Genomic DNA, 13,706 nt, shown 5'->3' with positions numbered 1-13,706 from the left:
GGGAGGTTGGCAAGGGGGAGATAAATAGATGAAAGGGGGAGGGTTGGCAATGGGGGGAGAGATATGGATAAAATGGGTAGGCATGAGACATGGATGGAAGAGAGACATGGGTGGAGTGGAATATGGATGAAAGGGAGACATAAGGGGGAGAGACATGGATGGAAGTGTGGAGATATGAATAAAAGGTAGTAGAGACAAGGAAGGGGGTGAGAGATATGGATAGAAAATGAGATACATGGATGGATGGAAGGGGGAGAGACATGGAAGAGAGGGGAACAGAGAACGGAAGTGGGGGTAGAAGAGACATGGATGGGAGGGGTGTAGAAGTGAGCAGAGAGTGCAGTCACGTTACCCTGCCTGGAAAATGCAGAGGGACTAGGGACTTAGGGAACGTGTGGAGTGGACATTCTAGACAGTGGCATTACTACTAAGACAGTAAGTAACAAATTGAAGCTTTTGAATAAATTGTATGTATGTACCCAGGATTACATATTGTGTGAGAATGAAACACGTAATTTTAGTTTGTGTTGCTCTAGGATTCACCAACTTTTATACAGGTCACAGATGACCAATTTCATGATGCTATCTACTCATCAGTGGTTATTACTGACATTCAAAGACAAACACAGTTAGTCCCACCATACACAGACAGCTAAAACCATCACAAACACAAGCAGTCCTCATCACACATTGACAGCACAAAAAGATCACACACATTCTCATCAGACACAGCCAGCCCAATGCCAAAACACAGTTTCCATCACATGTACACAGTTCAATAACATCACACTCTCACACACAGACAAAATAATACATCACATGCTGTCAAATATATCACACACAAACTGTAGCCATTACACTGACAGGTCAATACGCAGTCCCCATTACACCTTGACACCCCAATACATCACATGCAGTCCCCACTATACTGAGACAGCCTGAGTTAATCGGTCACAACCAAAGTATTTGTTAGTTATAAAAAGATTTTTTAGTGACACCAGTAAAGACTCCAGTTTGTAATAGGGTGGAGGGCCAGACTACCCGGGGGCCGCTGTGGGATGTGGTCTTTAAGAATTTGGCAGTGGCGGGATGCAGATGTGGCTGTAAGAGTGAGAGAGTACTCTCTCAGCCAATGTAATGCCGCCTTTGCTGCCGCCAGAAATCTCAAATCCGGCATCTTTTTCCTTCTGCATGGTGCATGCAGGAGACTGTTTGCACTCATAGGACTTGCCTGAGGACTTCAATCTAAATGCCAGGGTAAGTCCTGGGTGCTGGGGCAAGTCCTGTGAGTGGAATCTCAGTGTTGAGTAAGTTATGGGTGCTCAGGCAAGCCATGTGAGCGCAATCTCTGTGATGCGGTAAGTCCTGGGGGAAGTCCTGTGAATTGGTATAAAAAAAATTTCCGGGGCATTTCCGGGGCTGGTTTTTATCCCCAGTCCAGCACTGGTATGGTGTGATGTCCCAGTGTTATGCTTGTAAAAAGGTGTGATTTATTTATGTTGTGTTTGCAATAAGGTGTGATGTGCCTCTACTATGCTTGCAATATGGTGACAAGCATTCCTCTAGCACGTTACCATCATCACACAAGTATAAATATGTGTGTGTAAATATATATTTATTATTTGAGGATGATAACAGCTTTGAGTGACTGCTGGAAACCTTTCAGTTCCTTTTTATACATTTATTTATGGGATTAGGGAGGATTAGGAAACAAAATATAACGCTACATATGTTTCTTTAGTTTCCCTTTACATGGTGGAGTACTTATATAGGAACAGCACCTTTAAAAATTTAGAATTTGTCATGATGGGGGGGGGGGGGCGATACAGCTCCTCGTCAAGGGCGCTGGAGGCAATAGGTACGCCTCTGGATGTGATGGGGTTTATGGGGGAGATAGGGGCTGGTGTGGGGGAGATAAGGGCTGTGATGGAGATTATGGGTGGATTTGGGCTGAGATGGGGGAGATTGAAGCTAAGTTAGGGAAAATATGTTCAGGGGGGAAAAAATAATTACAAGTGAATTCCCCCCTCCCTGAGTCTTACCTTTAGCCAGGAAGTGGGGGAATCTTGTTCTCTGGTGGTCCGGTGGGAGACATGCTCCTTAAGCTTCTTTCATAGAAACATAGAAACTTTCGGCCACCGCCTGGGAACTCCCTCCTTCCCCTCCTCCTGATGTCAATGGATCCTCCTCCCTGACCAGCGCTTCTCTATCTCTTGATCTCCTCTGTCGGCCCTGTGTGCCAGGCATGGAGCCCAGTTACACTACATAAAGTGACCGGCAGGAGATGGGCCCAGTGCGCTTCCCTCCTGCAGGTCACCCGAACATTTGCACCCCCTGGATGGTGCACTCTAAGGCAGGCGCCTGGAAAGCCTTGTGCTAGAGCCGGACCTGTTTCCAGTTTTAGTAACAGATATTTAACATTATGAGTGTCAGAATAATCATCCTTGTATTGGGCTCTATCCACAAAATCATAGATTGTGAAGACTTGACTTAACTCCTTGTTTGAAGGGTATAAGTTATATTATTATATTGATTAGGGCCTAACAAGGTTGAAATGATTGTCTGGGATTGCTGTTGAAGCCAGCCATTTTGAATCTGAACTGCCTTTTTGGGTACAATCTGTCTAATGTACAAAAAGTTTTGGTACTCTGTAAGATTAACTAAAACCAGCTTGATAACTGAGCGGGGTCACATAAAAGGGCAACCTATTTGAGTTGTTGCCCTGTTCCAGAGGCGTAGCGTTGGGGGTGCAGGGGGGGCCGGCCGCACCGGGCGCAACATCTGGGGGGCGCGGACTGGCCCACCGGGAAATTTCCCAGTGGGCCAGCACACTAGGGGGCCGGTGCGCGGCCGCCTAGTGTGCACCAGCCCCGGCAGCAATTACAGGGTGACCGGCAGGAGGGGAAGCGCTCCCCTCCTGCCGGTCACAGAATGTAGCGTGGCCGATCAGGCAGACTGGGTAGAGGAGCTTCTGATCCCCTACCCGGTGTAACAGGAAGCAGTACGCGAGCCGAGAATGCTCCTCCCGCGAGCAGGCAGGTTGGAGCGTTGCTGTGCGTTACCATAGCAACGCTCCGACCTGCCTGCTGTTCTCGCGGGAGGAGACCGAAACCAGCCTGCAGCCAGAGGAGCTGCAGGCTGAACAGCACGCGCCACCACTGGACCACCAGGGATTGAATTGAAGCTGTTCCCCCTCTCCCCTGGGCCCTAACCGAAGGTAAGGGGGGAGGGGAGTAATACAAAAGTGTTTTTTTGGTTTTTTTTTTTAAATATAAATATATCAATGCTTTAAACCCCTCCCCCCCCATACACACACTACACTCCTCCCCCTCACCAACAGCAGCCCACACACACACAGAACCCCCCACACACACAGAACCCCCCCCCACACACAGAACCCCCCCACACACAGAACCCCCACACACACACACAGAACCCCCCCACACACACAGAACCCCCCCACACACACAAACCCCACACACACAAACCCCCACACACACAGAACCCCCCGCACACAGAACCCCCCCACACACACAGAACCCCCCCACGCACACAGAATTCCTCCACACACACAACCCCTTCACGCACATAGAACCCCCCACACACACAGAACCCCCCCCCACACACAGAACCCCTTCACACATACAGAACCCCTTCACGCACACATAACCCCTTCACGCACACAGAACCCCTCCACACATAAACAGAACCCCTCCACACATAAACAGAACCCCTCCACACATAAACAGCACCCCTCCACACACACAGAACCCCTTCGCACACAAAACCCCTCCACGCACACAAAACCCCTCCACGCACACAAAGCCCTCCACACATAAACAGCACCCCTCCACACATAAACAGCACCCCTCCACACACACAGAACCCGTCCACGCACACAGAACCTCCCCACGCACACAGAACCCCTTCACGCACACAGATCCCCTTCACGCACACAGATCCCCTCCACGCACACAGAACCCCTTCACGCACACAGAACCCCTCCACGCACAAACGGCACTCTCTCCACACACAAATGGCACTCTCTCCACGCACTATGCTAAAATCCACGGGTTAGGGGGCGCAAATGACTTGCCTTGCCCGGGTGCTGACAACCCACGCTACGCCACTGCCCTGTTCACAGTATTCAAATGCTATGTTGCAGTGGAGACTTGAGTGGAATTAAATATATTGTCATTGTAAGGAGTAATAATAAGTTTGTTAGAAAAGGCATATCTTTGTCATGATTATATCTGTGGTTTTCATTCTCCCTTTATTGATGAGGGGAGGTGCAGCTGGTTTAGAACAGGCATGGCATTTTATGGGGTTAAGTGGGCAGTACCCCACCACTTTAACTTTACCAGCTGCCATTGGTGTGTTGGGGAATTTACAAAGTTCCACAAAAACAGTTTATTAATTCTGCAAAAACAGGGCTATTTTTGGCATTCGTATGCACATTTGTTGATGTGTCAAAGGGTTATTACATGGCACAACACATAGCAGCTATATTCCATCTCCACAGTTTGAATAAACGTACATGAACTGTACACGTGTCTGTGTATAACCAGCAGGGCATCGTCAGACTATAGTGCTTCAGTCTCGAGGTGACAGACATGTTGCTGATCAGTCACTTTGGCTATTGTAAAGCTATCAATGAACACATTGTAAGGTCCAGCATCGTTCTTTTCCAAGACGATTGGAACATTCTGTTCATGTTTCCTTACTGGAAAACACACAGCAGTGGCGCTGAAGCAGATTAAAACTAGGGGCAGAGATACGGGATGAGCCAGTGTCTCGATAGCGTGACCACTCATTCTGCTATTTTATTGTCTCAGCGGAGCAGAGCTGGAATGTGAGATGTGCTTGGGATGATATGAGATTGTCTGACTGAGTACGCTTGTCAAATCCCTGCGTAGTAAGTTTAGAATGTTAAGAGTTTATTGGTTTCTGTGACCCACATTGAATAGCAAATATTTCTTATAACCATTTAGAAAACAGAGCGATCAACAACAGCATCTTGCCAAGAGTTTAGCAAAGGGTTAAATCAAGTCCCATTTTATTTTAAGAGTAATTGTCCAAACTTTTGTTCCCTTTCCAAATATTTCATCCTTGAGCTATAAAAGCAAAAAATTACAATTATTCATGTACTATTTTCTACAAAGAATACTTTTCATAGGTTGGGATTTTCTAAACTACCTTAATGTATCGTGACCTTTGGCAAACTAACTTATTTGATGTGGCCTATATCTCCCATGATGCTCAGCCAGATATGGCTTTAGCCCAACATTGTTATTTCTTATAATATTTCTTATAATATGTGTATAAAACACTCCTGTTTAAGTAATTATCTATGGTGCAATGGCAACTGACTAAAATAAATATATAAAAGTAGAAATCTAAATATGAATTCAGACTGTGGGTGGCCTGTGCTGTCTGTGTTACTAAAACCTTGGTAATTAAGCGACACAATAAATAAGTGGGGACTCCTTCTACTACATATTGGGAAACTGTACCTGGCTAATAGTTCATTGCTCATTCCATAGACTTTAGGGAACTGATCACCCTTGCTACTGATAAAATAATGGTTTCTTTTCATTCCTCTAATCTTTTGCCTGTTTCCCAGCCTGAAGTTGTATATCTTACACCCAGAATTCTGACTGTACGTAGGAATATTCAGGACCAGATTAAGTGTATATTGACGCTGGTGCTAATAATCATGATGGGCCCAATTACAGAATTGTATCAACAGAAAACACAGGATGCATTTATAAGAATATGCATACCCTATGCTAGTCTACAAAACCGCCATTGCCAGAATGATTGAATGACCAAAATGGCTCCCATAAGCCATTGTGGGAACATATCTACACTAGAGGCATGGTGAATGGCAGCAGTGGGGGAGGTATAAATAGTTTGGGAGCGTGTCTGCTAAACAGCAAGTAGCCAGTGACAACTCAATGTAATAAAAAAATTAGCGACTGAACAGATATTGCTACCAAGTCACTAGTAACATACATCCCTCCTCATGACCCCAATTTGCAGACCAAGCAGAGTGCAGATCGCTATCCACATCCCCATTGCACCCACAGAGGGGCTAATATATAAAAAAATAAATGTTTTAAAAAGTAAAAACAAAAATAAAAAGACTCAAATAAAGAGGAGGGCATTGTGCCCTAATACAATAATTAAATAAGGGGTGTGTGGGGGGGTGGACAGATCACTGTCCACTACCCTGAGCCCAACAGTGGCCAGCAGATGGGGGTTATTTGAAAAATTGGGGGACATCCTATTGTCCCCACCTGCCTCCATTTGTGGTCAAAGGGTGGGATCTACTTAATTGGGGGAAATTTGGGTCTCCTATCTACCAACCATGTGCGATGGGTAGTGGTTCTCAGTATAATACCAGGGGCAGGTCCCAGTGACCCCAAACCCCAACCCATGAAGAGAGCATCAGAGTTCTCACTAAAATACCCCCGGGGGGCAATCACAGTGCTCTGATTGATAATGCATAGCGTGGGAAATGTTTGAACAATAGTTCTCTGAGTTATCTGAATGAATTATCACAGCAGGCTATACAGAGCCTTTAGTGGACCAACCTGGATTCATTATTTTTTACGTCGCTTTTTTTTTTATCTGTATTTTTTTGCGATCCACTTTTTCTTTGTTATTGTAATAGTCACACCAGTACATCATGGATTTTTTTTTTTTGGTCTTTTGTTGGACTGAAGAAAAAAAGAAAGAAGACATCATTAATGGTAAATGTGGTTTGTTTTCCCTTACTGATATTAGTTTTATTGACCACTCTCACTATTGGAGTGTGTTTTATAGACCACTAACCAGTCGTGGAGGGACAGTACACCCTTTGTGTTATCACTAGAGACCCCACCTATTGCTAATTGGTAGGGGCTGGGAGGGGATACTAGATCCCGACCGAATTATAATTAGAGCCCCCATCTGCCGTTGATTGGTGGGTGCTGGGACGTTACACTAGATCCCCATCTGTTTAATAATAAGTTGGCCCACCCACCTGTGCATGGGTCATGCATGGAGGAAATGGGCCATTTGGATAACAAAAAACAGATATTGTTCATGCTATTTAACAATGTCTGGATTTTGCATAGCACGCTCTGAATGTGCTTGAATTTTGTCTATATTTTGCTAAACTTATGAAATCTGGACCTGCAAGATTAAAATCCAGGCCAAGATGGGCTCGGATTTAAAAAAATCTGAACAAATAGAAAAAAGCCTCAGCAGTGTGAGGGTTACCATATATGGCAACCTCCATACTAAGTAATAAAAAAGGCTATCGGGGTTATCATGGAGTTTAAAAACTTATTTATGTCTCCATCCGCCTTGTTGTGTGTGGGGGGGGGCATGTCTGCTAAACAGTTAGCAGACAGCACATGCTCACTTAACTAAAAACTAGTATCCCAGCAGCTGTTGCTGCCCATTGGTTAGAAAGGCACCCATCCCATGGGCATGGAGTGAAGGCATAAATCTAATAATGTACAGCTAAAGCACTTTGGCTTGCTGAAATGTTATCTATAAATCCATGCATGTTATCTCATTGGGGGAACATCTACTAAGTAATGGTTTGCTTATGTATTTATTTTGGTATTTAAGCAGTCGAGTGTCCCTTAAAGTTTAAAAAAAATTGCAAAATTGTGGTTTTGATACCATTACCCTTCTCTCTCTCTTATCTTGCAGATAATGTACTCGGCATTGTCCTCGGGTGTGTATTTGGACTCTTCGCTCTTCTTATCTTAATAGTATTGATTGCCCTCAATGAAAAAAAGCGCAGCAAGTAAGTATGTGACCCGGTAAACACACAATCCCTATCATAAACTTTATTTGTAAAATACTAAATTGAACCGGTTGTGAAATACATTTTTCTTTAGTGCTAACCAAGATTATAGAAATAGTCATTTTTTTTCTTTAAATTCAAAACAAGTTATCCCGAACGCATGTAGTAGTGCCCATGAAGATCTTATACAGTGAGGACCGTGGTGTACACCCCTTATACAAGCCCTTGATCCTAAATGTGTAACTTAGATTGTACTTTACATCTGAAGACCCACTCAGGGTTACTTAATAAAGTGAGAATTCAAAGTGAATTTAGAGTGTACTTCAGATTTAAGACTAAAGTAGCTGAACTAAAAGCATAATTATCTTAGAGATTTTTTCCTGTTTTGCTATTTTGACCTTAAATTTTAAATTCACTTTAAATTCACTTTAAATTCTTATTTTAGTAAATAAACCCTACTGTCACTTTAATTCACGGATTAAGAATAACATTGGAGGGATTTCAGTATTACCTGGTAACATAGTGGTAGGTGAGATCTTATATGGTTCCAAAGCTAACGCATACTCAACCAAATCACAAACGGGATTAAACAATGAACGTGAGAAAAAAAAATTGTGCATTATTGTATTTGAAAAATGTAGCAAATTTAGCAAAATGCAATATTGCAAATACTTTCTCTCTTTACTGTGATTGTGTGAGCTGAATTAGAAATAAAATTCCATCCTCTTTGAAACAAGTAGAATGGCTGCTAAGCTAAACATTAAGTTGTTTGTTTTCTTGGAGGAACATTTATAGGCTTCTTCCAAACTATTTGATTAAAAATGCATGGTTTTATTCTGAAACAAATATTTTGCGAGTCCCATAATGTAATAATTTAAGTGTTTAGAATTTTCTAACATGCACAAAAGAAATCAAAACGTATTTTAACAGAGATGCTTCCATAAGAATTGCTCGACAAGATCCCCAGATAATGGGTACTTCAAATTTTCAGAGTAGGGTACAAATCTATTATCTATGTAGTAGGCGGTGTCGATATTCTCTGATCTGAATGGTCTGGCAAAGAAGGTCTCCATATCATGCATGGAATATGCGCACTGAGTCAGGATAACGGTTTTAAGGTTACATTTAGAAGAAAAAACATTGTTTCGAAGGTTGTCAAAGTGTGTTTAAAGGGACTCTCCAGCCAACCCGTTTTACTCACCTGGTTCCAGCGCCGGGAGCCTCGTCAAAATTAAGAAATAGGCAGGCGTGAGCAGGGAACAATCAGACGCTTCCATTTGGAAGCGTCATTTCTCCCTTGTGCGCATGCGCGGCTTCACCGCACATGCGCACGTACTTCATAGGGCTGCATTCATGCCGCCCTATGAAGTCCTGAGCGCACTACCGGGCTTGCGCGCGGTGTGCGCGGCCGTGAGCTGAGCTGACTGACAGCTCAGCTCGCGGTCTTTGCCCGCCCCCTCTCCTCTGCTGACAGGCAGGAGAGAGAAGGCGCGCACACAGTGCTTTCTCTCTCCTGCACACGTCAGACGTATTTTAATATGTCTGATGTGTACATGGCCTTTTTAGGACCATGCATGATAGGAAGTCCCTCTGGTGGCCGTCTATGTGACGGCCACTGGAGGTATTCCTATCAATCAATGTAAACACTGTATTTCTCTGAAAATACAGTGGTTACATTAGATTGCCTGCAGGGAGCTATAGATCTCACCTGAACAAATACATTAAGCTGTAGTTATTCAGGTGACTATAGTGTCCCTTTAACGGCAGTGGAGTAGATCAAGTACCAGTTGGAAATAGTGAAACCACGTTATAAACAAAAGCCGATAAGGGCGTAATGGTACCATGTGGTTATCTTTTTATCTAAAAAAATAAGATGATAAACTAATATTTTAAATTAAAATTGCTTATTTGATTGTCTTACCTCAAGGAGGATAAATGTATAGCAATTGTGATATTTCTGTGCAAGAAAGGAATACACATATATCGAATGGCAAATAATATTATAATGACGACATACAAATGCTTTGGGAACATTTAGGGAATGGCCAACAAGTCAGTTTTCGACCACTTGTGGTTTACCATCAACAGACGTGATAGGTATATTTATTTCTGTTTCATTTTGGACTATTTCTATTATTACTTCTTGTGCCTAAGTGAATTATGACTAACATCCCAATTAAATAAAAGGCTGGTCACATGACTCATGAGCAGCAAGCACACTTAACTATAACATATGTGTGCAATATGCATCAGCAACACAAACAACGTCTCTTATTTCAGCAAAGATTGACAGTAAGATTTTAAAATAGATGGAAATTGGTAGAGAAATATTCCTCCTAAAGGTTTTTGAAATGGACTGCTACCACATTTTAGTTGTTAACAATCAGAAACATCTTGCAAATAAATGTTCTTCTTTACAGCAAGAGAACTAGTAGTGAAATACCATGAGCAACATTAAAGCCATCGTCTGTTAGTCAGTATACAGCTTGGAACGGTAGCTTGTACGTCATGACTCCTTAAAATAATATAGAGAAAAAAACTATATTAAAGGGGCATTTTCTATTTCTCAGAGGCACAAATGACATTCAATTTAAATCGTGCACACTAAGCGGTTGTTTCTAGCTCCCTGTAAAAAGTATTGGAGATGGGGAGCATTCTAAAATGGCTTCACTACTTACAATGGGGGGCAAGGCTATTAAACATGTCTTCTTTCAGCAACTTTTGTAATCGACAATAGACATTTTTAGGTATTCCTGAAAACCAATCTATACACAAGACTGCTATTTTTGTTCTAATGTTTGATCTGCATCCTAGGTTTCAACTTAATGTTACTCTTTACTTCATTACGTCAGTGAAAGGACTAACAGCTTGCATAGTCCAATCTACACAAGACAGTTGTAGAAAAAGCGAATATCTCCACTACCTTGGATACCATAACAGCCCCCACCAAATCATGGAAACACAGTGTCATTTATTTGTATATGAACAGCCTGATGTAGTTACATGATAGCCTCACCGCTAGTCTGTGTTCTCTTCATTTGCCAAGATCTGAATCCTTAAACTTGATAGGTGAGGCCGATCTGACCTCTGAATCAATCCCCAGCTATTTTTAGATCTTCCAAGAGTAGAATTACTTATTTTATAACAAATGTTCCCAGTAAATCTCAACGTTCATTGATAAAGTGAAGTGACGATAGCTTTGCCAGTTGATATCTCTCATACCTGAGCATTAGTAGACATGTTTATAATGATCTCCCAGTATGTATAGCTGGAATCTAGAGCATGCGTACAACGAAACAGATATTTAAACAGGTAATTGATATTCTAGTGGAGTGTTACACTTGTATCTTCACTTCTGTGGTTTACAAAATGTGACCTCCAGCTTACAAATGGGTAGTAATTAAATAATTGCATGCAGTAGCATTTAATTACAGTGTGGTATGGAAAACAAAGGAAAGCCCACCCAGGTGCACTACTTCACTTGTAGTAAAAATATACTAACCTATGACATAGCGATGAATTCATGTAGCCAATGCAAAGCACATGGAAAAATATGATTCTTTTTAAAGGATCAAGAATTATTTGATCTAAAGAGCTTTCACATTAAATTGTATTCTCATGCAACTTCCATTACTAGTAAATGTTCCTCTTTGGGCACCAGATCCCTGTGTTCCTCTCTTCGATCCCATGTCGTTGTTTGGTGGGAACTCACAATGCTTACTATGTATAACAGAGTTCCACAGCAATAAAACAAATCATAGTGTTCAAAATGCAGGAAATGTATTTTTAACTAGTTTGTATGAATAATATAGATTGATTTGTTTACATATAGCAATACCAATTAATTATGGAATCCTTTGATCAGTTTTCTAGCATTAACCCCTAAATCGAAATGTTTGTTTCTTTCCCATTTAAAAAAAAGTAGTGCTCTGCAATATTATGTGGGTTTACGGGAAATGTCATATTCATTCAAAAAATACTCGCTTCTTAGTACTGTCATTAGACTTATTGGATAGGTTATCTAAACAGCCAACACTTTTAAAATAATTCCACTAGATTTCATTGCTACAATTCATTTCAAATATGAGATGTAGCACACAAGCATTGGAAATGCATATTACATGTATATTACATCCATGACACTTACCTATATACCTGTATGTAATCGATTTGGCACTCGGCATTGTGCATTTTATTGTTGCACAAAACCTTATATTTAAGAAAGACAGAAAAGGGGACAATCCAGCAGCCCATGGTCAGTGACAATATTAACGTACATACAACAATAAACTAATAGCAGCCAGCTCTATGGTATAACATGCAGAGTTTGTAAGTAAAGATAGTAAAACATCATATCTTTTGCACTTCTGTTAGTATGCTCTTTCCTATCAGCTACACATAATATGAATCATAGTGGGCATTTTAAGAAATCTACCGAGAAAAGATTGTCCAATTATGTACTTTTTGTAGTACTACAACTGTTATACCCCTCCCCCCCCCCCAATGTCTATAGTAAAAGAACAGCTGTAACACAGATAGCCTAAGATAGACTTTTCTAGTTTCTATTATAAATCCACAGAGCAAATATATTAAAGAGAAAATCTACACTTTAATATATTCCCCATACAATTGGATGAGAACAGGGAGGTATTGAAGTGGGCACTCTGTGAAGATCATCTAATAATCTATCAATAAGTGCAGAAAAACTGTTAATTTCCTAATAAATATATTTTTATTTTATAGGAAAAGGGAAATGAACGTGCCACCGGTGACATACCAGGCATCGAATGAACCTTAACGGAATCTTTTCAATGCCTCTTGGAAGAGGCAACGCCTTGGGTCCATAGTTTACAATCCAAGATTTCATTTTCAGGAAATCTCTTCAGATCATCAGCCAACATTTCCATCATAGCATCATATGCCAAAACCACATTGTGCTCTACAATAATGCTCTAAGAAGAAAAAGGTGAACTTTGCACAGTACATGTATTCACAAACTCTATCCAGTTGACGTCTTGAGCAAATAAAATGTTTATGGACCATGTAATAAGGAAGATGCCAACGGAATATACAGCACATCTATAACAATTATTCACCAACAATAATATATTGAATGCAGAGTTTATCACTGAAGTATGAATTGTGGATAATTCAATGTGAAGTCAAAGTGAATTTCAAATTTTAGCCCGAATTAGTCAAATTGGAATAATCTGTGAATATTAAGTAAAAAAACATTAAGTAGTATGTAACGGATAAAAAATAATAGGAGGGACAACGCATTTCTCAAACAAGACATTTCTCACAGACTAGTTTAACTACTTGTTATTGTATCGTTTTTCTATTTAGGGCAAAAGTGTTCAACAGATTGACTGATAATGACTCCGGTTTCATTATGACTGTACATCTGCTTAAAGTGACACTCCAGGCACCCAGACCACTTCTGCCCATTGGAGTGGTCTGGGTGCCAACTCCCGCTAACCTTAACCCTGCAAGTGTAATTATTGCAGTTTTTCATAAACTGCAATAATTACCTTGCAGGGTTAACTCCACCTCTAGTGGCTGTCTACTAGACAGCCACTAGAGGGCACTTCCAAGTCTATAGCACAGATTTTAGTCTATAGCACAGACTGTGTGAGGACCTCCAGCGTAGCTCAATTCCCGATAGGAAAGCATTTTAAATGCTTTCCTATGGGGAGCTCTAATGCAATGCCGCGCATGCGCATTAGGTCTCCCTGGCCGGCGGGCGGGATCAGTCTCGCCCACCAGCCGACGGAATGCAGAGGAGGAGTGGCGGCGGAGGAAGAAGCAGTGACGTGGGACATGTTGCTGCCTCTGGTAAGTGACTGAAGGGGTTTTTACCCCTTCAGTAACCGGGGATTGGGAGATGGGAGGGAACCTCCAG

At 41.8% G+C, this 13,706-nt stretch overlaps 1 protein-coding gene across 1 annotated transcript in view; it reads left to right on the top strand.

Annotated features, from left to right (window-relative positions):
• Window positions 1–13,021, top strand: part of SUSD2 (sushi domain containing 2) — a 254,407-nt gene extending 241,386 nt beyond the window's left edge. The window contains exons 26-27 of the mRNA XM_063454175.1: window positions 7,708–7,804; window positions 12,548–13,021. Coding sequence (XP_063310245.1) covers window positions 7,708–7,804; window positions 12,548–12,602 — 152 coding nt within the window. The 3' untranslated portion in view covers window positions 12,603–13,021. The remainder of the gene's footprint in view (window positions 1–7,707; window positions 7,805–12,547) is intronic.
• Window positions 13,022–13,706: the final 685 nt, after the last annotated feature.

Source organism: Pelobates fuscus, chromosome 5 (genome assembly GCF_036172605.1).
Source record: "Pelobates fuscus isolate aPelFus1 chromosome 5, aPelFus1.pri, whole genome shotgun sequence".
Classification (NCBI taxonomy): domain Eukaryota; kingdom Metazoa; phylum Chordata; class Amphibia; order Anura; family Pelobatidae; genus Pelobates; species Pelobates fuscus.
The sequence above is the reverse complement of the archived record's forward strand: the minus strand, read 5'-3'. Positions and strand labels throughout refer to the sequence as shown.